The sequence below is a fragment of the Saccostrea cucullata genome, unplaced genomic scaffold (genome assembly GCF_032062105.1).
Source record: "Saccostrea cucullata isolate Sc308-1 unplaced genomic scaffold, CSIRO_AGI_Scuc_v1 ctg4570, whole genome shotgun sequence".
NCBI classification, from domain to species: Eukaryota; Metazoa; Mollusca; class Bivalvia; order Ostreida; family Ostreidae; genus Saccostrea; species Saccostrea cuccullata.
Window position 1 is genome coordinate 123,066 of NW_026922232.1, and position 25,594 is coordinate 148,659.

Genomic DNA, 25,594 nt, shown 5'->3' on the forward strand with positions numbered 1-25,594 from the left:
CTCTCGTTAATGCTCATTTTACGGCTTCAAACGTCAGTGCGTTAGTCAATCAAAACGTGTCTTACAAAACAGTCGTATTAGAATTCACAAATTGATAGACATTTTAATGACCTTCTTGCAAAAAAAAAAAAAAACAAAACAATTATCCGCACTGTTTTTGCTCATATCATGTATGCCCACTATCATATAATTCAGAATCAATCCAGTGTCTTGCTGTCCATACCCAGTCCAGCCAACTTCCCGTTAACCCAATTTTATGGGAAAATCTAGAACTTGCCTTGAGGTGCTTACATAATGCCATTCCAACCGACCTCTGATTACCCCAGTTTTATATAAAATCTAGAAATTGCTTTGTTGTGCTTATGTAATGCCCTGACTATCTAAAATAAATACTTCTATGAATGTTAATCTATCAACAACTTTTTACAAGGGACATGCATATTAATTGTTTAAATTTTACAAAATTTAACAAAGGAATCCCCTGCAGACACCATACTGATTACTTTAGCAAGCTTTTCCAAAGTCAAGCACCGCATACAATTGAATATTTTTTCTGTGTTTTTTAAAAAGTTCTGACATAAAGAACACAAACGCAAAGATAAAAGAAATTTATCCCTGCAAAAAATATTGCAACGTTTTTTTGAAATGGTTCAGCTTTAGTTAATATTAAGTTATTAATCAGTTTAATGCTTACTTACAGTGTAACTCTGGAATAACATTATTTTATATCAGACAATTCATAAATAAGTTTTTAAAAGTTAAAAATAAATTTTCATTGGCGGTGCGTTAGGAATTTTGTCTAGTGTAATTCATCTGTATTTGCTAAGATATTTACCATTACCACACCTCTGTTGATTTTTCGACGAAATCCTGGTTTACGATTGGTTGAAGTCTGTCAAGTGAAGGAGGTGGATAACTTATTCCCAGTCAATTGTAAATCAATACACAGTCGATGTTTTTATATCAGCCTTTCTTTACATACATTCTATTTTATTAGATATTCATATGATGCATTCATTTACAGCAAAATTTTTACTCGAAAACATCTTCTTTGGTTAAATTTTTTTTTCATTTTCTCTGAAAAAATACAAAAAAAAAATATATAAAATAAGTAAGAGATAATATCTGTCTTTCAATGCTGAAGCCACAATTATCCATCATTCGGACGCATGTCTTTTCACAAAATCATATCGAATCGGTTTGATGATCAAGACTTAAATCCATTGTTTATTTCATTTATTTCCCGGTCGACAATTAATGGTTCCATTAATGTTTTACTGTCTGTTTAGATGTAAGGTATTAACAGGTCATTAAAAACTAGAGTGACACTTCTATGTGAATTTCTTTTTTACTGTATGAGGCTTTAAGTGTTCTGGGTGCATTACACCATTCGTACTGTACACATTATTTTTTATGATAACATGCGGTCTCCTTCCAAAAACTTTGTCGTATATATTTTCTGGAGCATCCATATATATTCCTTTGTCTTGCATGTTGTTTTCATCTTTGAAATGTTCCAATGGAATAGATTCATAAGCATTGTCTACAATGGGTATTGACTTAGGGAATATGTGTCCGCTTTTAGACTTGTCTTGCATATCTCTTGACTTTTTAACAGATGTATTGAAAAACAGAGAAATTTTAACTATTAAGATTTAATAGAATAATTGATGGTTTTAAATGCTACTAATACACAAAATAAGGTTCAGAACATTGGTTCAACATTTTATCTGATAAAGTTAACTTACAGTAATACCATTTATTAAAAAAAAAAAAATAATGATCGTTACCTGTCTCTACGATGCTTGCCGATGTAAATACCAACTGCCACCAAAGTTATTTCAATTACAGCAATCCCAGTTGCCATGATAGCTGTAATATTTTATTTAAAGATGGAATATGTTAAAGTTTTGAGTGATTGAGTTTATTATGTTTAAGGGTACTTACCACAAACAAAAAATGGATGCACGGCTTGATATATATATTTTTTTTGACTGATTTCGATTTGAAATGACATAAATAATAAATCCCTGAATTAAAAAGAAATCGTAGGTTTTCCTTGGTGCTTAGATAGGAGATTTTGTTTTGCTTTCTATATAATTACATACAAAATTTTGCACAATTTTTTAACCTGATGACAAAATCTTACAAAATTCTCCCAATCTACTTGGTAAACATTATTCAGGTTACCAATTTGAATGTAAATCTGAGAAATAATGCTGATTTCTGAAAAAAAAATTGTTTGTGTTATTTATCCTTAAATCAAACAGAATGTAGGATTTTCATCAAGCCAGCTAGCGCGTTGTAAAAATATACCCGTAGAACCAATTTTACATGTTTAAAAACCAATAACCAATATATTATTTGAATACCCCGCCCCCTTCATATCGTAAGATCTAATTATAAACGAAACTTTTTAACATCATTTAGCCTTATATTTCTTCATATCATGTTTATTTGGTATGAACCCATCAATAGCAAAATTTATTAACAAGACTAAATAGGACTATTAATCAACTTTTTTAAAAAGTGCTTTTCATATCATGAAAGTAAAATTTTGAAATTAATTTGTATAAAAGATTTTCAAAAAAAAAAAAAAAAAAAAGTGAAGCAGTAAGTTGATGGACTGTTATTGATATTGTAACATCTCATCAAATCTTTAAAAAAGACTTTGTAAAGGTTAATTTATTACTAATTTTTTTTTGGTTATGATTATGAGCACCATTTTCCTATCCTTCACAAGTAATTTTATACTCATGATAACACATTTAAAAATTAAAAACTTAGGCACAAAAGTAACCCTAAACCTGAAAAAATGTTAACTTATGCGCTGTTAGTTCTAAGCTTTCAGAATTCATGTACATGTACCTGTTTTCTCTCCAATATTTGCATTTTTGTCCGCTGTCGACTGATTAGTTGCTGTTGTTGACTGATCCAAATCACTTGAGATTGGCCTGAATGACTTCCTTTCTGAGGTTGTTTCATTCATTATAGTTGTTTTTCTTGTTGATAACGGCAGTGTTGTTGTTGTCTTGAAGGTCTTTGTTGTTGGTTCTGGATGTTTTGTTGTTTTCTTGGAGGTCTTTGTTGTTAGTGTGGTAGACTTTATTATTTGTTTGGTAGTCTTTTTTATTTGTGTTGTGGTCTTTGTTGTGTGTGCGGTAGCCTTTGTAGTTGCTGATCGACTGACTAAAAAAACAAAGATAAGGACAAAAAAGATATTCTTTTTGCCTTAAATCAGGTAACATATTGCGGAAAAAATCTTTTACTATTTTACATACCTCTCCATTTTAGAATAAACCCTTTCCCTTTGTCCCGTTTATCAGAAACAAAATTAATCCTTATCAATCTACCCTTAGCAATCTGAGGAAACGAACTAAATCGACCACATCTGTGCATGGGGTAATAGCAGCACGGATCTATTACTGTAACAATGTGTAATCTGAAGAATAATTCAATATATATACACATTATATCAAAAATGCAGTGAAGATATTAAAAATATATAAAATCATTAATCGTACCTTTATTTCCATTACCATTCAGAAACTATTAAATTATCATTTAAATTGTGAATACATGTACACAATTATACCAATAACAAAATTACAGCATAATATGAAAAGCTGATAGAAGTCTGATTGAAAACAAATGAACTTATATAAAATGAAAATCTTTACCTTTTACGTTAATATGATGTGACATAAAAGTTATTGTATATATTTTAAGATATTTTAAGGTTAATGAAATGGAAAATAAGTTTTACCTGTAACATGTGTAAGAAATCCTCATTGCAGGAGGAATATTTATATTTGAAAATATCAAAAACATCGAATTGAAAGGTAACTTTTGCTTTCTCGTGTCCAGTATCCAGACTCCATGTGTAATTGACGTTGTTTGGATAGTTACCAGGGAAACCTGGAGAGGTCAAACTACCCCTGATACCTGATATGTTCTTTGATACAAAAAATTTATTGTATCCACAACCTTAAATTTCAAAATTAATGATTTAATTCACAAAGATTATTATTTACTGGTAAATCGTTTCCAATATTATTTAAACAAAAATGATATAGTTAGGATATTAACTTACGTATTTGAATCACAAACATACACAAAAAGAAAAACCAGTAGTTCATTTTATATTTTTAGAAATTTTTAAATATCTATATGTACATGGTGCATGCACATAATTAAATAATTACAAACCTTCATAAATGCTTTAATACAAGGAAATTGCAACCGGAATATTAAATTTATTTCACAACAAAGCACTTGTTGATAATTTGACATTCTGACAACAAATTCACGGATTCATTCAGCTCAAACGGATGTAAATTAAAATATTTCTATCTGATTCTTAATTATAGACGTTGATTTGTAAGATCATTTAAATCATAGATGTTGGTTTGTACAATCATGATTTTTTTCAGTTTGATAACCTTATGACTTTGACCATACTTTGAAATTGATCTTTTCTCCGTTTTCGCGAATCAAAATACAACTTTTCCAGTATTTTAAAAAAGTTACCAAACAGTCGATATTTAAATAAATAAATCTTAGTGTGATAAAAGTATCATCCGTCCATTTTTGTTGGAGGGTGAGTGATATTTCATAACCTTGCTAATTGAATATTTTTAACACAACATCAAGTTTTTTTGTCTTGACTCCTGTCCTTCTCATTGGAAGAATGGAAATTTATTGAGGAATATTTAAGATGTATTTTTTGACAATAGGATTACAAGTGGAATGTACATGCGCATGGATAATACTTGAAAGAAATTGATATGACTTTGATAAAATAATGATTCTTGAGATTCTTTAAACGTTTTTTTAAATAAAAAATGACGTAAGAAAGGAAAACAAATTAATATGATAGAATGAAGATAGGAAACGGGCTGTTCAAAGCTATATGAATTAGTTTAAAATGCAATTGAGATCAGGAATGCCGCAAGTCAGCTGAAAATATGAAAGAAAACTTACATGTTTAAAAGCAACTTAAAAAGTTTTAAAAAAATCTTTATACCTAATTTCGTTTCAATATGTGCAACCTATGCGAAGAAATTGGACGGAAATTGCAAATAATTGGAATTTTTTTAAGTCCAAGGGGTAAAACTCTGTAAAAAATGGCACGATCTTACATAATCAGAACTTGACCTTGATATTAAACTGTTATATCGGTACACCAAATTTCATATCAGTATGTGCAACGGTTAAGAAGAAAATGAACAGAAACTTATCGGACCGACAGACAGAAGAAAAGCAATATGCCCTCCTTCTTCGAGAGGGGGGGGGGATAAAAATTAAATGAAAAACAACTAACAAACAGTATATGCCAACTTTCACAGAAAAATGTTTGCTAGTTAGGAGAAAAAAAATAAACACAATGTGTTAATGAATTTTGAACAACTCTTTCATGTGAAATCTAAATTAAATGATTGTAACTTAGATGATCTCCAATTACCAATTTTACAAATACTTGTATTAATATTGAACATAATTCTTGTTTTTCTATGCACATTTAACATTTCACTAGTTTTAATTTTGTTCTCATTTTTCTTTGAATTTTTTTTTATAGTCCCGCATCCAGATCCTAATAATAACCTAATAGTATATAAAATCATACCTAGATATGCTATTTCTGGATATTTAAATATGGATTATGTAAAAAACTTTTTCCTAGTCAAGTTACATGTGCAAGACCCAAATTAAAAGGGAGAAATCTAAAAGCTAATTTTGGAGAATGATATGTTTAGGAAGCAGATGAAATCATACAATTCAGGTTTGAAATGGAAAGAAATAAACTATCATTGTAATGGAATTACACAATGGAATGCTCAACCTAATTAAATAAATCTTCATGAAATTTTACTAAATGCTGGATTAATAAGATCATCATTATCATGATTAAAATGACCACAAACACACTAAGGATTTATTTCTCTTATAAAATGTTATATCTTGTTAGACCTTTCCCTCACATAAATGTGGTCCCTCTCTTTTCTACCTACCAAATCTCATTGTGCTCATAAAATGTTTACTTCAAACGTGTACTTATCCGGACAATCCCCAGGGATATACTCCCAGTAGTTTGGCCATAAGTGGGTAAGAGGGTTTGTACAGTTTTACATTGGAAGGATGGCTATAAACGGGGAACATCACTTAAAATCGAACTACTTCCGAAATGTATTATTTGCATAACTTACAATCAAAATAGGTGAAAAAATATACCAATCCTGACATTCATTTATTGTTTCTATCGTCTGTCCTCAATTCTGAACGACAATTTCTAAAACAAAACATACTATTAACAAACAAGTTTATTAAACATGAATATCAGCTGTCTCGTTCAAATTTATTTTTTCAAACAATTTACGGTCTATACAATGCCTTTGTCAGAGAATACTATCTATCATTAAATCAAGTGCTGGCTGACGTTTTATATTGTTTGGCCATTATTAAAACAGAAAAGAACCACGAATGATAGTATTGTTCTCCCGCCTACCTCTAAGTCAATTCTCAAAAGTTAACATATTAGAATGATTTTCAAAATTTTTATAGATATTTATATGAATTTTGATAAAACATTACTGTTTTGGGGTACCAAAGAGAGATAACTCTATAATTTTGGTAAAACTTGAGTTTTTCACTATAGAAATCAATGGAAAACGGAAAATATTTTAAAAACATCTTTCCTCCCCGTGAAACAAAAATTCCTTTTTACAGGTAATATAGACTGTCATTTTACAAATTTATGCCAAAGCTTTTTGTGTTTCACGGGGGGGGAACATATGTTTATAGACAAAAAACAAAAAAATGCTGATTTTTTACCAATTTTAGAGCTATTTTCAACTACATAATTTGTTTTATTAATTTATATATGTTTTATTTATTTGCGTAAAACATAAGAAAAGATATGAGATACATTTTATCATATTTAAGACTATTTCAAAATATGGTGATTCTTGAAAGTTCGATTTCACTAGAAAATATCGTCTACCCCCCTTTTTTCGAGAGCTGAAATTAATGATAATTTACTATCTAGCGCTGGAATTAAAATGATTAATCAAATACCATATAACTGTTCTTTGTATTAAACAAAGATTTAATGGCCAAATTGCCATTAAAATGGAATTTAATAGGTGCAAAATGTAGGCGGGAATCAAGAGTTAGAGTACGTAGTTCTTTGTTGTCCGAGTGGTACAGTGATTAAAGCATCAGCTCTAGATTCTAGGACTCAGGATTTGTTCCTTACATCGAGGGTTCGAATCCCAATGTGTGACGTGGCGACCGGTCCTCGGATGAGACCGTATAAACCGAGGCCCTGTGTTGAATATTTTTAGTATATTGCTAAGCATGTTGCATAAACCTCATCAACTCTTAACTCGATTTCCGGTATATGCTAAACGTTAAGCATGGTATGTACCTTTCTTAAATGCCGTAGCATATTGTTTAAGAAATGTAATCAGTAATAACATAACGTTAACATTTAAAGGAATTTTACCAAAAATGAAATGAAAAAAAAATAATCTGCATGTGTCTACTCATGTGGCTTTTAAAGACTTATCAAGACGCTAGCGATATAAAAAAGGATTAAAATATGACATCATTTGATTGTTGCCTAGTTTTGTCAACGTCCAGTACTTGTGACAATGCAGTGTACATGGAAACGCATTTTTCCAGTTCACAAGTGCTATGTTCTTCTAGTTATTCTAAATATCATCAGACGTATTTGATTTTCCCCAAATTATATGAAATATAAACAATCATTCAATCACGACCTGAATCTTGAATTAATTGAATCAAAAATGAAATGTCTAAAAATCTAAGTATAACGCAAAAAAAAAGCATGAAACAGAGAGATGTACATATGTAGAGAGAGATTTGCCTTTTAAATATATCTAATATTTTTTGATAGTTTAATGTTCTGCTGATATAACCTGCATTTAACTTTTATTAATTGAGAAAAATTTAAAGATTTGATGACTTTATGCTAGAAAAATCCCAAATATAACACAAGATTATAAATAGAAATCGAAACAAAACCCACATTTATCATGGAAAAAAAATGCATAACATTACTTTTTCTCTACATCCTCCACAGTTTATTCATCGTTTTTTTCTCTGTTTTGTTCAAGTTAAGACGATAATTAAAATATGTTGTCGATATCAAAGAAAGTATTTTGATAAATTATCATGAATATGTTATTATTATTTTATAAATTTTTGTATTTTTTGCCTTTTTCTTCATGACTAGTATTTGTTTATATTTAATTGAAAGCAGAATTTAAGTGACTTTATTAAGATGGAAGCAGTGTACTTAAGCAGATTTTGAAATGAAACATGGTGCTTAGAATTTTTATGCAACGGAAATTAAGCATGTTATTCAGCTAATATATGCTTAAGAAAATCCTTTGAATTTTTATGCAAACGAATCCTGATGTTAAAAAAGTCCGTGTTTGCTTTGTATCAAAATTTGGATTAATGGACTTTTGAGCTTGAATACCGTTCGTTATAGCCACATAATATGTTATTGAATGTTTATGATGTTTGTCTCACTAAGTATCTGCTCGACTTATTTGTTTATTTTCGCATATGAATTTTACAAATTGTTATTATTTTCTCATAATTTGTTAATTTTAATGTCCGAATAAACTTTTCAGATTTCACAGATTTCAAATGTATCTCGATTCTCAATTTCTCATTCGAAGACTTGGGTATTTTAAACTCCCTAGCGATTTGATCAGACAGATGAAATAAAACAATGGGCCAATTAATGGAACATAAAATGAAAGGCATAATTATTCACAGGTATGAAATATATCGCTCAAAATTCAAACATAATACCTAGTTGATCTTGCTTAGAAAATCATTATAAATATTCTGGAATTAGTGAAATGCTGAGTTTAAAAAAGAAATGATTGTGTAATCAATTTATTTGTCGTTAGCTTGAATGGAGTAAAAAAAAAAAGAAACAGTACTTATTTCGTCATTTTTAAGGATCAAATAAGATGACACTTATGACGCAATATGCAACGATAGTCAAATATATCCTGGTGAGCTTGAGATAAAAGATACCACAGAGTCCGACACTTCTGCTTCATATTTGGATATTTTACTTGAAAAAGACTCTAATGGTAATCTAACAACTAAGCTGTATGATAAACTTGATGACTTTAACTTTTCTATCGTCAACTTTCCTTACTTATGCAGCAATATACCTTCATCACTTGCATACGGAGTATATATATCTCAATTGATTCGATACGCAAGAGCATGCTCTACGTATGAACAATTTCTTAAACGAGGTAAATTATTGACAAGCAAATTGATGAAACAAGAGTATCAACAGTCTCGTTTAAAGTCATCATTTCGTAAGTTCGATGGTCGATACAATGACCTTGTCAGCAAATACAATTTATCATTGAGTCAAATGCTAACTGACGTTTTTCATACCACTTGTTAGTCCATTATTTATACACTGAATTGCGGGTGTGACCGGTCGGCAGGGTATGCTCACTCCTCCATGGCACCTGATCCCACCTCTGTTGTTTCGGAGGTCTGGTTTGCTCTGCTCTAATTTTGTATATTGTATATTGTTTAATGGATTTTAAGATTGAATACTGTTCGTTATCTCCATATCCTTAATGCAACGATAGTCAAATAGAACTTCATAACTAAGGAATTAAGATGAAATAAACATACAAAAAAGAATATCCCGGGGGAAAAAGCCACGATCATATATGGTATTAATGCATGAATTAAATGACGTCAACTTAAACAGGAAAGGGTTCAAGATAATCTACCGAAGACTCCTCACTGGTCGTGACTTCTTTCTGCGAAACACTTCCTTGGAATTTAAGGTATTGTCTGCTTTCTTGAATTGGTGTTTCAATTGTATTTGCGGAGATTCTTGTTGTTGATGGCTGAAAAAGATATTGATTTTTTTTATTAATATTTCAAGAAACAACTCTATATGATAGGGCTTACATGTAAGTATTACAAGTCCTATAAAAATGAAAGAATAAAACGTATTTTACATTTAACTGAAATGTTTGTACTAACTTTGAACCTATCTTGTATAAATAAAATATCCGTATTTCAATTTCAACGAGGCCCAATCTAGCTGGAAATTACGAAAACGGATCTATATATCTTTTTATTCTTGGAAATATATTTGTATGCATTATGCTAAGAAAAATTTGAATGAAATTTTGTTACCTTGCCTTCATTGTAGTGAAATGGGGGCATGTTCAAGATACGGACCATTTTTCATGTTTTCATACACAACTATATACAAAAAGTCCCCAATTAACGAAGGAAATGACAGATTGGAAAAGAAGATAAATAATGAAATATTTTGTTTTTTACATGTATAATGCAATTTCTTTTCCTCTTTTACAAATTGAAAAGGAAATTGGACGTAGCCTTTATTGCAGTTAAAAGTGGGCATATCAAAACACAAAAATGGCATTATTTTATCCAATAATATATTTTATAAGTCGAAATGGGTTTACATCAAATCAACGACTGAATGTAAAACTGTATTAATTTTTGAAAATTAAATAAGTCTTACATTATGACATAATTTTTTTTCTTTCCTTTAGTTTTTTTTTCTTAACACACGACGTTGTTTTACTTTAAAAGGCGGATGAAAAATACAAAATAACGAATTTTACTTATATCATGTAATACATGTATAAGGATTTTAAAGATTCATAGAAGTAATAGTTTTTAAACCCAAGCTTATCCATGCATATTTACGTTATCAATATAAAAAGAAGCTAGTACTGAGTAAACACTTGAACATTTTCAAGGAGAAATGCTAAAAACCGCTTACTTTTGGTTGCAAGTTATTTAAACTCACAAATTGAAACCAAGATGAAATCAATGAATCTCTACCTAGAAATTGATACCTAAAATAAATTATGTTCCAGAAGAGGCCAGAATGAGCGAGCTTTTCAAAAATGCACAGTCTATAGAGCTACCAGGTATGCGAGATTTCCAAAAACATTTTAGCGCAATTTGACGTCATTTCAATTGTGTACTGTGTACTGTGATTATGCCTGAAATAGCGCTGCATGAAACCGTATGCACAGATCAAGTTGATCGGAACTTGTTAAGTAAGAAAACATTTTTTTCTTTCTTTCATTGAAAACAGGCAATATCAGCTATAAATCCTGGTAATATTTCAGCAGACGTTCTTCTACTACTCACGTCGTTTTCTTTGATTTCAATCCAAGTAGAGCTATGGTACATATCTGAACATTCGATTCAATATCAATTGAAGAATGAATACATACCCATCTGAAAGCAAGCGTTATTCTTGATAAGAATATCTCTTGAAAACCTGAATGATAAGAAAATGAACATAAGTGATGAAATGTCAAAGTAGGGGAGCAGTAGATAAAAATACAAGTATATTAGACTTAAGGTCATTTGCAACGCAGGGTTTTCGGAGAAAAAAAGGTTTATACATAGGTTTTTTCACTTATGAAAAAAATGTCATTGAGAGTTATCTCCCGTATGGAATTCTCTAGGCGCTGAAAACAAATAAAGCATAAAGAATAGGTACATGAATACTGGGAAGTGCAAAGATGTAACATAATTATGCTGAAAGTGGTGATAGCTAGGTAGACCGGATGAGAACGATTCTATAGGTTATTTGAAGGAGGCACCATTAAAAGTTACCAATTAAACCTTGCAAAAATGTTTTATGACAGTTCGTTTCCAATAAAGTAAATTATAGAATAGAACAAACAATTAGTCTCTTGATCATTATGAATATTGATTAGATGTTAAAGGAAGTAGCTCAAAATTTAGACCAGTGCTGGTATTTTTGTGTTTTGTTTCAATATTTGCATTTTCTGCCAAAGTATATGCGTGTCATCGGAAATGATGATTCAACAATGTATTTTATGTATAAATGGGTTTTGGAGAACACTTAAGGTAAAAACTAATATAGACCCATTTTATCAACATTTTACATAGGAAATGCATTGAAAATTGTACAAACATTAATTTGACAAAATCTATAAAAGAAGGTTGACTTGATGGGTAAAAAGGGTTTGAATTGAACATGTTTGGTAACATTAAACCTGTTCAAAAAATCTTGAAAAATTCTATATGAAAGCCAGAAACATTGCCAATGTCCTTGAGAAAATGTTATGTTTTTTTTGCCATCCACGCGATCCTTGTCCTTGAATCCCATGGACTCCAGAACCTGCATTCATGGTACCTTAATACAAGTAGGAACGGGTTATAGCACACCCGCCTTTTCTCTTCAATTAAGACATGCCATTAACAACATTTTACAAACATGTCATTAAATATTAAGGCTTTTAATGCCATAGATAATCGAAAAAATAAATGAAATTCTACTTACGAGTGTTTTGTTCACTAATTCAGTGTATGTGGGTTGATCTTGACCGACACAACTACTCCCTCCAACGTGGATATGTGTTGACCAAATCGAGAGGCGTGTTATAATGCTTTTAAGTACAATAACACTTTACAGAATGAAATATTGCATATCTACTTTCATTTTTCAAGTACATAAACGTTTGCTTTTTAACGTTTTGCAATTTAAAACCTTTTTAAATCGAAAAAACACAAAGCTTCACCTTTTTTTCATGTTGAATATTTCGATCGATTTTCACTTCTCGTATGTTGGTCTTATATCTAGTTCTCGCAAGGAAAGCTGGTCGGACTTTTACGGATTTTCTTCATATTTTATTATGTTAATCTCCGAATTGTTCCAATTTACGCCTAATAAGGTAAGAAGTTATGTATGTGTGCTACGTGATCATTCAATACCTTGTCAGCTTGTAAAACAAGCAACATGCATACATTATATTAAACAGTTATATAAGACCTTTCCCTACTATGATGTTTTAGATGTCCGGTTTGCTCTGCTCTTGGTTTTATTTTGTGAATAAATCTTTGAGCTTGAATACAATTCGTATTATCCTTATCAGCAAAAGATACGTTAAGATGTTGTAATCGATCGGAAAAAAGGATTTCAAACTCATTTTTACAGAACAAACAATCCATAGATATTTTGCGTTTACATTGTTTTAAATGCAAAGATTAGTTGCTGTATCATGCAGATAATTTTTTTAATAGTCAATCAAAGGTGTATTAAATGTAAACAACCCAGATTCCTTTTGAGAATATGGTTACCTTGTTTGGTGTCATATAAATTACAAAGTGGATTCTTTGCTGTATTTTTCATTGTTGATTTTCTTTGCATTCTTGTTGTTCGTGTGATGCTTTCTGTTGTTCCTATGGTGTCTTTTGTTGTTTTCCTGGAAGTCAATGTTGTTCGATAAGGGAGTTTCGTTGTTCTTGGTGTAGACTTTTGTGTTTTTGTGATGGATTTTGTTGCGTGTGTGGAAATCTTGATTACTTCCGGTCGACTGACTGATATAAAAATAGTTTGAAAATCTAAAATCACAAGGAAACTACTTTAAACCATATTTATTCAATAGTTCTTTTATTATACCTTACCTATCCATGCTAGACTAAACCCTTTTGCTGTGTACCATTCATCAGAGACAAAATTGATTCTTATCAATCTACCCCTCACAGTCAAGGAAAAAGGGCTATATTCACCACATATGGTCATCGCGTCAAAACAGCACGGATCTATTTCTGTTATCTAAAAAACAAACATCAGATTCATGAACAACCTGTTATGTTTCGATAAAGTACATATAATAATTTTATCATTTATGATATCAAAAAATATACATATATAGTTGTGTCCTTGTGACATGACCCGGCGAGTTTTTCTTTAAAGTCAAGCATACTGTAACTGCGATACAGAACACTTTTTGTGGGCGTTTCTTATGCAAATAAGCAGAAACTGTGCTGTATCTGCAAAATATCAACGATACAGTATAATTCATCTTTAGCGATGACAGAAAGCTGTATCTGTATACAGACACAACAATCGTTCAATTCGCATGATAGAACTGGTAACATTTACTCAAAATTTGAGATGAATTAAGAGTAAAATTTTACAGCATTAATTTAATAGTGTCGGATTCAAAAATTTTAGAAATCAGGGAGTTTGGCAGTTCACAAATGATTACTTTGACCCCCCCCCCCCCCCAAAAAAAAAAATCAGTTGAAAATCATTTTTCGTGAGGTTAGATTTATAACCAACCAAGACACTATGTACATGATATCGTAATCTAGTGTATATAAATTAAAAACCGTATAATGTACAAAAGTTTATCAAAAATCATTTACGAAAGTGAAAAAGAAAAAAAAAGGTGGGATGAGAGGCACCAGTGAGTGCTTGGATCCCCTCTGTTTACACTACATTTTATTAAAACATGTAGGTAAAGTACCCCCCCCCCCTTCCTTTCATCTATTTATTTAAATTTTGTCTATGACGACCTGAGGAGGACATTGTCGGACACTTCTCTCAGATTACGTTTTCCCCAAAGAAAAATATTTCCACCTGATTCTTACGTACCTAGTATCAAAATGTATTGGATTCAATCGTAGCTTAAAGTTAAAAAAAATGTCAGCAAGAGCTGGATAGAGAAAAAATCCTACACAATGAAATCTAAATTAAAATTTTTTGGAAAACAAATTATATAATGCATCCCCTAAATAATTATTTCAAATGATAAATACCCGCACGTCCACCTCACTCGGCATTTCAGTTGCATTGCTTAAAATGAGATACTAAATCAACTTTCTGCAAAATCATCTGACTGGTTGAGTGATATGTACCCAACTACGCATGTAAATATGTGAGGTCATTAAAAAGGTCATGTCACAAGTCATTTAAAATACTCGTTTCCTACTGTGTCGGAGATACAGGGCGGGGCACGGCTGGAGCTATCGCTCTCGCCTCAAGCCCCGCCCTGTATCTCCGATGCAGTAGGAAACTCGTACTTTAAATATAACATAATAGTTTTGTATCCATTCACATCAAGAAAAGATATTTATAACAATTTCTAATTCTAAAAAAATTCTTTTTTTAAAAAACATTTTGATTGGCTTATGCACTGATGTTTGAAGCAGTAAAGTGAGCATCAAAGAGAGTAAAGGCTTTTCATAATAGAGGGACGCAAAAACACAAGGCTCATGACTTATTCCATATGACAAGATTCAGCAAATTAAGACGTAAAACAACAAGAAAAATGCATAAATTGCATAAGCATTGTAAAAAGTATGTTATCATTTGATATTTGCGACAATTAATGCAAACATCCGTTTTACCTTTGTAACGTTGAGTTATGACCCGGATTGGAAATTGACCTGGGGGTCATTTTTCAATTGCAACGTTGAATACTGAGACCAAAGGCGTTGAATTTAGACCCTAGTCCGTTTATAACTGAGCCGGGTCATAGAATTTTGATCATTAAACCGGTTCTATATTCAACAGCATAAAAAAACATATTTATGACTTGGTTTTCACAACTGTGATTTAATCAATAGGCGTCGGGAACAGGGGGGGGGGTTAGGGTTGCTTAGCCCCCCTACTTTTTTGCAAAGATAGACAAAATATAGGCATTGAACACAGTGAAATTGGTTTAAGCCCCCCACCCCTATTTTTTTCAACAGACACGTTACAGTGTATTCAAAGAAAGAAGAGTAATTGGTGTTACTTAAAAAAAAAAATTGGATCCTGACCCCATCCCGCAATGATTTCTTCTTATCTTTTCCAAAATAAACTTTTCTTGTTTGTAAAGTAATATTCCGCTACTACCTGTTTAAAATATGGAGGGTAAAACGTTGCATTAATATACTTTTTTGTTTTTCTTATTCAAGAATTGTCTTTATTATTATTATTTTTTTTTAATTTGAATTCCACAATGCTATATAGTAGAAACATATAATATGAACACAATATTTCATTGCAGCATTCATTTTTTGAGAGGGAGAGAGAGAAAGAGAGAGAATGCAAGAGATGATGTCATAAAAGAAAGTCGGTGATAGATAGAGTAGGTAGCAAAACTATTTTTGAGACAGGGTTTATTGATATTAGTCTGAGAGTATGGATTGCCAATTTTGCCAGGAGGCGTTAAACTCATCTATTTTATCACTTTCTCTGGCTGTATATTTCAATGTTTTGTAAATAATTTTGAATTCGTTCAGAAAACCATGGGTAGAGAGGCTAAGGTGTTGACAACGAACTCTGTAAACATATTGTTTCATTGACATAAGCAAAATATTATATGATTTTGATGATATTGTTTTACTTATATCTTCAAATATAAAACTTTTACCATCTAGATTTAATACAATGTCTTTTCGATGACAATGTCTAACAAAACCATCTAGAAATTGTTTTACAACGAGACATTGTCTTTATTTTTCCTAAATCATGTCATTGTTCGATAAAATATGATTCCTATTCGATTAATTGTTATTGTTGTGCGAAAAAATATTATATTTCTGTTCGAGAATCATCACCTTTAAGTTCCTATTCTATTCGAAAATATGTGATTCCTATTCGATAATTTTGTCATTTCTATTCGATAATAAAATGATTTCGATAATCATGTTAAACCTGTCATTCCTATTTAATTGAGTTTACATCCAGTTTTAGTTTTGTCATATTTCCCAGAATGCAATTACTTAAAAAGACTAAGAAAAACATCGCATAGGAAAGATCAAATTATGCAACAAGATAAAAAGTTTATCAATTAGGAATCGTATTTTTTTTTCGAATAAAAATAAATGCTAGTATGTTTTCGAACAACTTTATTACCTATAAACCAAAAACACAAAAGAAAGATGAAATTATCGAATCGGATTAAAAAATTTAGCGTATAGGAATCGCATGTTTTCCAATATGAATGGCATCGGATAGGAAACGCGTGTTTTGGAAAAGAATGATATACTATGATATAATAATCATATTGTCATATTTTCTCCAATGGGAAAAGCAATTCATCGAATACAAGTTACAAATTATCGAATAGGAATAACAACTAATCGAATAGGAATCACACTGTATCGAATGAGAATATGTTTTAGAATAAGGATAATCTCATTCTCAAGATTTTGCTCCAAAAACGATCATTTTTTAAGCCGAGGCAGCCTACTGACAGATAAGTTTGTTACAAGGATTTCACCAACCTTGTTTACGGACAGCATTACTTATGGTCGCTATATTGATCTTTTTTCACAAATATAACCTATCATTGGATTCATTCTGGCCGATGTGTTTCATTCTAATTTTTAGGCTTTTAATTTTTATAATTTTATACTGATTCTGACTAGATGGGATGTTCTGCCCACCTGATCAATATATATACATGGCTCACTTTCTAGATACCAGATTTCCAGGATTTTTGTTTTATGCCATATTCATAGTTTTGTAGTTAGTTATGGATGCTACATAATGGATTTTGGAAATTATTGTCAAACAATAAAGTTGTCATGCTTGAAGATAACTGAAATCATGTACTGATCAAAATGTAGATATGTACGCGGGATGATAGGTTTATTTATATTATTCTTGAAAAGTGAAAACATTGAAACCGAAATATAAATATGGAGATACTGATAAATCCCGGAAAACAACTTCCCAGTTCAAGAAATGTTCTTGAAAAAAAAAAAATCTGGAGTAGGTCAATATTCAACAGGGTCAATTTTCAACTTGTTGATGTCATCTTGGATAAGAAAAAGAATTATCAAGTTGTTGAAAAATAACCCCGGGTATAATTTCAAGGACTTTTGGTCTCAAATTTCAACGAAGAAAAATCACCCCCGGTTCAATATTCAACGTTGAAAAATGAACCCTGGATTAATTTTCAACTCGGCTCAAAATTCAATATTTTTATTCAACGGAAAAATCAGCTTGCGATCGTTATTGCAGCATTATCGGTCGAATAACCAAATTAAAAGATAGTTATTCCCATATGCAATATCCTTTACTGAATGCAAGCCGGCAATCATTATCATAAATTTAAACACAAATCAATTTTAATGAATCTTGCATAAATATAAAATAATGATTTTAGATAAATATCTGTATAATAAAATCAAAGATAATAAAATTGCTTCAACTTCGACATGATCAAACAAAGTTAAGAAAATCTTTTTAAAAAATTCTAATACAAGAAAAGGAAAAAAAGTTGCTGTCTTATGTGCTTGTCTATCAAGAATTGCATGCATATATCTTACCTTCACGAAATCATCAGTGCAGGAGAAGGTGAAACGATGTTGAAAAATATTCATAAAGTCAAAGAAAAATACAGCGGTAGCGTTGACGTGTCCAGTATTCAGAATCCACGTGTAGTTGATGTTGTTTGGATAGTTACCAGGGAAACAAGGAGAGGTCAAACTTCCCCTGATAGCTGTTATGTTCTTTGATACAATCACTTTATTGTATCCACAACCTTCAAGTTCAAATTTGATGATTTAATTAACATTTCTTATTATGCACTGGTAAAGCGTTTACCTTCTAATATTATATAAACAAAAATGATATGATTAGGACATTAACTTACTAATTTGAAACACTAACATATACAAGAAGAAAAGCCAGTCCATTTTATATTTGAGTAATTTCTAAATGTATATGAACATGGTACATGCATGTCAATTAATAATGATTAACATTCACAAAGTTGTACAAGGAAATTATAAAAGGATCATCAAGATTCTATTTCACAACAAAGTATTTATTTATAAAGTTATATCAAACAACAAAAAATCGGATTAATTGAATTCAAGCGGATGTAAATTTAAACAATCCTACATTATTCTTAATCATAGCTGTTGACGTGTACGATCATTATTTTTTTTTTAAATTTGATAACATATGAACTTAATGACTAATTGCACAAATTTATAAAGAATTTATTTTAATATTGTTTGTTTCCCAGCATTCTTAGAAATTAAAATCTGTGTTTGGCTATATTTCCAAATATGGATCACTTATTTGACTTGCCTATATTTTAGTTCTTCATTTTTAGCCGTTTTATGTGACATAACATTTAATAATTTTGATGGGATTGACACATTTTTTTTTTGTATTTGAATAATTTCATTTCACTTGTATCAAGCAATTGAAATTGAATCATTCAGAGGAACTTATAATATTTTGTATAAAATAACTTGTCTACGTCACAATGAGTTACGTCAAAAACGTATTACTCCGCTTGACGTTACTTTTGAAATAATTCTCAATTAGAAGCCTTTTTCCGGATGAAATATTGTCACGTTGTCTACTCTGAAATTAAATTATAAGGAATGAAGCTAATTTCAACTTATATCAACAACAACAAAACTTGGGGCAGTTTACGCTTTCTTATAAACCGCTTCGCGGTTTATAAAGCGTTAACTGCCCCAAGTTATGTTATATGGGATAACATAAGTTGAAATAAGCTTCATTCCTTAAATACGTAAATTTCTTTTCACAAAAATGATATTCAACTTCATTTCTTTTAATAACTTCTGGATATCTGAAATTTTAGAGACACATAAAAGAAAAATGAAACATGTGTTGGTAATGTCAAAGAGCTAAAAATAATGGCAACCAATAACCTTACTTATAACGTGAATTAACTTTAAATAAAAGTATTGATATACAAATATGGACTCAATGTAGGTCAATATGCATTTATAATGACCCAGGATGACAGATATTGACCGAAGATACATGTAGTATATCGACCGAGGGCGCTAGCCCGAGGTAATATAAATGTATCTGAGGTCAATACATGCTTCCTGTCATTACATGCATCAAAGTTGCATTGAGAAAAAATTTATTATATTATATAAATAATAATTTCCAAAATTTTTTAGTACAATGTATATCTTCCTTTAAGTTATGTTTACAGAGATAGTATTAACCATAAATAAGTTGAATGTAAATGTTTCAGAATTCATTGAATATCACTCAGAGGAAATTGTTTCGGTAATAAATTTTAACCAATATCATAATAATAACGCAATATATCTATCTCCGAGTAACACAGAATACCCCCTCCCCCAGATTGAGAATTGCACTCGTTTACACTTGCACAGGAAATGCACTCACAAAATATAAATACCTATGTCTTCTAAGATAAGATACAATCTTACATGTCTTTATTTTCTTTAGTCTCCGTAATCGCGTAAACAGCGTCAAAACTCTGCTCGCCGAGTGAGTGGAAAAATGAAAGGGTATCACCGTATGTGCTAAGTATTCCCGAAAAATTTTGACAGATATGCTTGTAATTGTTTTGTATTATCAGCCTCAGAGTTCTTCACTATGTCTTTTAAATTTTTCTTACCTACAACTTGCGAACTTCCATGTTTGTCTAAAGCGAAAGTGAAAACGAGGCAGCTCGTGCGAGTCATTATTCGCTTTCAGCAGTCGTTATTAAAAAATAAGTACTTCGTATTGACCAATCAGATTATCGGATTTCACAAAGTTATGTAATATTAAGTTATATGAAATAATGTGAAGAAGTAAATAGAAGAGGATTAAACTATTAATGTCTTTCTACGGTCTCATATCTGATTAAACCGACCGAAGAATGTCCATAATCATTGATTATCTAAATAAGGAAAACTTATCATGAAACCTGTTATGTTATAATGAGTCTTCTGAAGACAATCATACACTAGACAAGTAACTTTTATCAGCCAACATAATCAGAGGATTGACAACGAATAACAGTGCACAGGACCGCCGTAAAAATTAACAAAACACTGACAAAAAACTCTATGAACAGTGCTTGATTAAAAAAATAATAAAGTGGTTTATTTAAAAAATGGATTTCAAATTAAAAAAAAAAATTTTGCTCAAAACCCGTCTTTCAATTCCCCGTGATAAGTAGGGGAAACAGGTCTTATGTACGTATATGTTGTACAGTTGTACCTTACATCAATCTATACACCCAAAAGTTGCTGGCTAACAAAAGAGACAATGTAGTGGTTATGCAATTGCTTTTACACGTAGGGGTAATGACTATGACGATATAGCGTTAATGAAATGTTTCGGTAATGAAACGCACAGATTTTAATAAAAGAATTTATTTGTTATTTACATTTCAGTTTATTTTGTTCAGGAAAGAACTAATTTTCCGAAAACTTGATGTTTTCATATTTACCCAACTTTAACTTTAAATATTTATCCTTGATGTCTTTTTTATTGAAAAAAATATTACATGTAAATATATTTCATGTTTCAAAGGTACTTGGACACAGATTTGAAGTTAATATTTTCTCTATAATATTACGACTTACATATCTTAATGTTGTGTATTAATGAAATAAGGTACTTGGACACAGATTTGAAGTTAATGTTTTCTGTATAATATATATCACGAATTATATATTTTAATACCATTTCACACAAAAATTAATTAAAAATATTATTTCATTTAAAAATTATTTGAACTTTAAATTTTTTGGCGGGTTTGATTGACACATCCTTGCACTTTTACAAATTTTAACTTTATTCTTAATCCTTGGAAAAGTGGCAATTCTGATGTGTATTAATGAGAAAAATTAAAACTTAAATTAAGAAGAATAATTTTATTCAGCGTACAAATGTTAGAAAGCAGAACTACTTCACAAGTATCGTCATTCCGCTATGTACAGAGTTTTGCGAATCGATCACACTCGTGTTATGTACAAAGGTTTTTGTAAACATGTTATTGTTTGGTGTTTACGATTCACCGGGTGCGTTAAATCGCCAAAGTCTGTTCACCACATCTGCACGGACTGACAATATATTGTGCGTTTGTTTTGCTTTAGAACATGTCTACTCTGAATTTTCTGGATTATAGTATTAATATTTTTCATTAAATACACATCAGGATTGCCACTTTTCCTATGGATTAAGAATAAAGTTAAAATTTGTGAAGGTGCAAGGATGTGTCAATCAAATCCGCCAAAAATATAAAGTTTTAATAATTTTTAAATGAAATAAGACTTTAAATTAATTTTTGTGTGAAATGCTATTAAAATATGTAAGTCGTAATATTATAGAGAAAATATTAACCTCAAATCTGTGTTCCAAGTACCTTTAATACTATAATCCAGAAAATTCAGAGTAGACATGTTCGAAAGCAAAACAAACACATAATATATTGTCAGTCTGTGCAGTTGTGGTCGGCAGACTTTAGCGATTCAACGCAACAGGTGAATCGTAAACACCAAACAAATAACAGGCTTTTGCCATGATTACAAAAACTGTATACATGACACGAGTGTGCTCGATTTGCTAAACCCTGTAAACAACGGAATGACGATATTTTTGAAGGAGATTTGCTTTCTAACATTTCTACTCTGAATAAAATTATTTTTCTGGATTTAAGTTTAAATGTTTCTCATTAATACACAACAAGATTGTTACTTTTCCTAAAGATTAAGAAAAAAGTTAAAATTTGTGAAAGTGAAAGGATGTGTCAATCAAACCCGCCATAAAATTAAAAGTTTTAATAACTTTCAATGATATAAGATTTTTTATTAAGTTTTATGTAAAATGCTATTAAAATATATAATTCGTGATATCAAACAGATAAAAATAACCTCAAATATGTGTCCAAGTACCTTAAAGGTTATACCTGATTACAAATGGCACTGAAAATCGAAATCTTTAAACATGATTCCTGTGCATTGCTTTTGTTGCACTGGAAGGGAAATCTCCCCAGCGCTTTTCAAAAGTTTATGCATGCCCGCAGATCAGCTTTACAAATAACGTAGTCGCTGATATGACTGATATAAAGTCATCTGCGTTACACAGTGATTAGAGCGGTGTTTGCGCACGGAAATACTTGATGCAGTTCTCAAGAGTGTTGATATCACACATTTAAACGATTGACAGTCAAATACTCTTTTGAAAAATCAAAGATTTCAAACAAACAAAAAACAAACTGTGTTCTATTTTGTGATAGAATGCTTTAATTATATTATACTTGTAGAAGGTATATACCAACTTTCATGGACAGGGGTTTATGATCATAAATATCGTACAGCTCTTTTTGTGAATTCTGAATTTAAAGATTATAACTTATATTATTCCCGATGAACAATTTAACAATCACGTGTATTAATATTGAACATAATTCCTGTTCTTTAGTAAACAATTAATATTTCACTACCTGTTGATGTTAACTTTTTCTCTTGGGATTTTTGTACGCTCTGCATCCGGATCCTTATTATAACCTTAATAAAATATTATATTTCTGGATATTTAGATGAGAATTATGTGAAACAATTTTTCCTTGTCAAGTTATATGTGCAAGACCCAAATCATCACGGAAAAAATATAAAAGAAGGATATTTTCAGGAAGCAGTTGAGATCATACTATTTAGGTTTGAAGGGAACCTAATAAGCTTTCATTTCAATGGATTCACGCTGTACATGCAGTACAATGCTCAAGCTAATTGAATAAATATTTACAACAATTTTTATTAGATGTTTGATTAGTTAGAGTATCATGAACATAATTAAAATAATTAGAAACACACTGAGAATTAGTTTCTCTTATAAAATGTTAAATATGTTGATAAACCTTTCCCCGTGCATCAATATGGGCACTTCCATTTGCTCGGTACCAAATGTAAAAACACTTGTAAAAATGTCCCACCATATTCTTATCCTTAGCAGCAGCAAGGGATATAGTTGGGTCATAAGTGGGTAAGAGGGTTTTTAAAAGCTTATGTTCGAAGGATGGCTGCTGGTAAAATGTTGAACTCAGTCATAAATCATGGAAGTCATAGAAAGTTAACAATATCTTACTACTACAGAAATTTATCATTCGCATCAGCTACAATCAAACTAGGTCAAAAAATGTATACCAATCCATGCATTCATTTTTGCTTAGATCAACTGTCTTCAATTCTAAACGACAATTTTTAAAGCGAGATATACTATTAACAAACAAGTTGATTAAACATGAATATCAGCATTTTCGTTTCGATTCATTTTCTCAAAAATTTTACTGTTGATACAATGACTATGTCAATAAATTCAATCTGTCATGGAATCTAATGCTGACTGACGTTTTTATATTGTTTGGCCATTATTTACACTGTCTTTTAATATGTTGCCTGCGTGATACAATCATTAAAGCATCAGCTTTAGAAACTTAGACTTAGGATTTGACCCTTATATCGAGGGTTCGAATCCTACTGTAAGACGTGGAGACTGACCCTTCAAATGAGACCAAATAAACCGAGTCTCGTGTTTCAGTAAGAACTGGCATGAAATGATCCCCCACTGTTCAATGGCCGTAAGTGCATTATATAGAAAAAATTTTGCAGCTCTCACTGGCGAGTGTTGATGCCTCCATATGAATGAAAAAAAACTCGCGAGGGACGTTAAAAAAAGAACAAACAAACAAACTGCATTGTAGACAGTGTTTTCTGTTATTTGATTTGTATATTGACAAGGTCTTTTTATTTGTCAGTAGTTTGCCTTGAGTAAAAAGAGAACGATACTTATTGCGTCATTTTAAAATCAAAGATTTCGCTTAAGATGCTATATGCAACGATAATTAAATAGAACATCATGATTAAGAAATCGAGATAAATTTAACATTCAGAATAGAATGGATTAAATAACATCAACATAAACAGGAATGGATTCAACATAATCAGCAGAAGACTCCTCACTGGTTGTGATTTTTCCTTCTTTCTGCAAAAGGCGTCCTTGCAATTTTTGGTGATGACCATTTTTCTAAATTTGTGTTTCAGTGGCACTTGTGTATCTGTGCGAGGATTCCCTTCGTTGATGGCTATAAAAATATTGATTCTTGTCTATTTTCTCAAGAAACATCTCTACTTGATAGGGTTTACATATAATAATCACAAGTGGTATAATAAATGAAGTTCTTAGCTTTTTCTTGACGTTTTTAAACTTTCTTTCAACCTATAATGTTTCTAATAAAATAATTTTTGTCAATTCATAATCCGAATGCGATTATTATAATTTTTATAGAAATTAAACTTTACAATATCAGCATACATTTATCCAAGGTTTTCTCCAATACTCACATAATTTTCTTTAATTTCAATCCTAGTAAAGCTATGGTAATTATGAATAATCCATTTAATATCAATTGAAAAATGAGTATATATCCATCTGAAAGCAAGCATAAATCTATTTTATAACATCTATGCATCTGAATGTCAGCATAATTCTAGGTTAAAATACCTCTTTTAATGTGAATGATTATACAAATGGTCGTATCCCCCAAATTAAAAAAATGGATTCGCGAAGAATGAAAAGAATAAAAAAGAAAAGGGAATTACAGTGGAATTGTGTAGAAGTTGAGTGCAAGTGCCATAAGTAGCCATAAGTATTAAAATATCAAGATAAGGAAAGAGTAGAGAAATACAAGGATATTAGACATATGAAAGCGCTACAATTGGGTTTTTGACATCACAGGAGTCTGAAGTTTTATTGTCTAAAAAAAAATTCTGAAAAAAATTACGCACCCTCAACTGAAAAAGACACCAGGATGGCAACGTGTTTTAGGGGGCCCCACCTAAAGAAATAGATCCTGGCTAGGCCAGAAAAAACTAATTCAATATCTGGAGCGTTTGTGTTATTTATTCAAGTTGAAAAACTTAATCTGCTTGATGACTACCCTCTGTTTCTTGCCCCTTTACCACTTTG

General features: G+C 30.8%; 2 protein-coding genes and 1 long non-coding RNA gene across 4 annotated transcripts in view; all 3 read right to left on the reverse strand.

Moving 5' to 3' along the window:
* LOC134261426 (uncharacterized) overlaps window positions 1-25,594 on the reverse strand; it is a 75,201-nt gene that overhangs the window by 26,578 nt on the left and 23,029 nt on the right. The window lies entirely within an intron of this gene.
* LOC134261421 (uncharacterized) lies at window positions 1,787-18,573 on the reverse strand. The gene is made up of 7 exons (XM_062743863.1): window positions 18,483-18,573; window positions 18,157-18,371; window positions 13,510-13,660; window positions 13,140-13,422; window positions 3,282-3,442; window positions 2,869-3,189; window positions 1,787-1,872 (listed from the first exon to the last, which is right to left on the reverse strand). Exons 1-7 carry the CDS (start codon window positions 18,523-18,525, stop codon window positions 1,787-1,789), a joined length of 1,260 nt encoding a protein of 419 aa, XP_062599847.1. The 5' UTR covers window positions 18,526-18,573.
* Window positions 6,177-11,171, reverse strand: LOC134261432 (uncharacterized). Of its 2 annotated transcripts, XR_009990818.1 has the most exons (4): window positions 10,577-11,168; window positions 10,222-10,290; window positions 9,807-9,926; window positions 6,177-6,289 (listed from the first exon to the last, which is right to left on the reverse strand). It is a non-coding gene; the product is annotated as an uncharacterized LOC134261432 (long non-coding RNA). The 2 variants fall into 2 exon arrangements; XR_009990817.1 differs by lacking the exon at window positions 6,177-6,289 and having other exon boundaries at window positions 9,611-9,926; window positions 10,577-11,171.

Excerpts from the sequence above, each read along its gene's own strand:
- LOC134261421 (XM_062743863.1), bottom strand. The coding sequence starts at position 18,525 with ATGGACTGGCTTTTCTTCTTGTATATGTTAGTGTTTCAAATTA. Across the intron at positions 13,423-13,509 it reads GTTTAGTCTAGCATGGATAG|TCAGTCGACCGGAAGTAATC; the intron begins GTAAGGTATAAT and ends TTTTTATATCAG. Across the intron at positions 3,443-13,139 it reads CTGGGTTGTTTACATTTAAT|ATTACACATTGTTACAGTAA; the intron begins ACACCTTTGATT and ends ATTATTCTTCAG.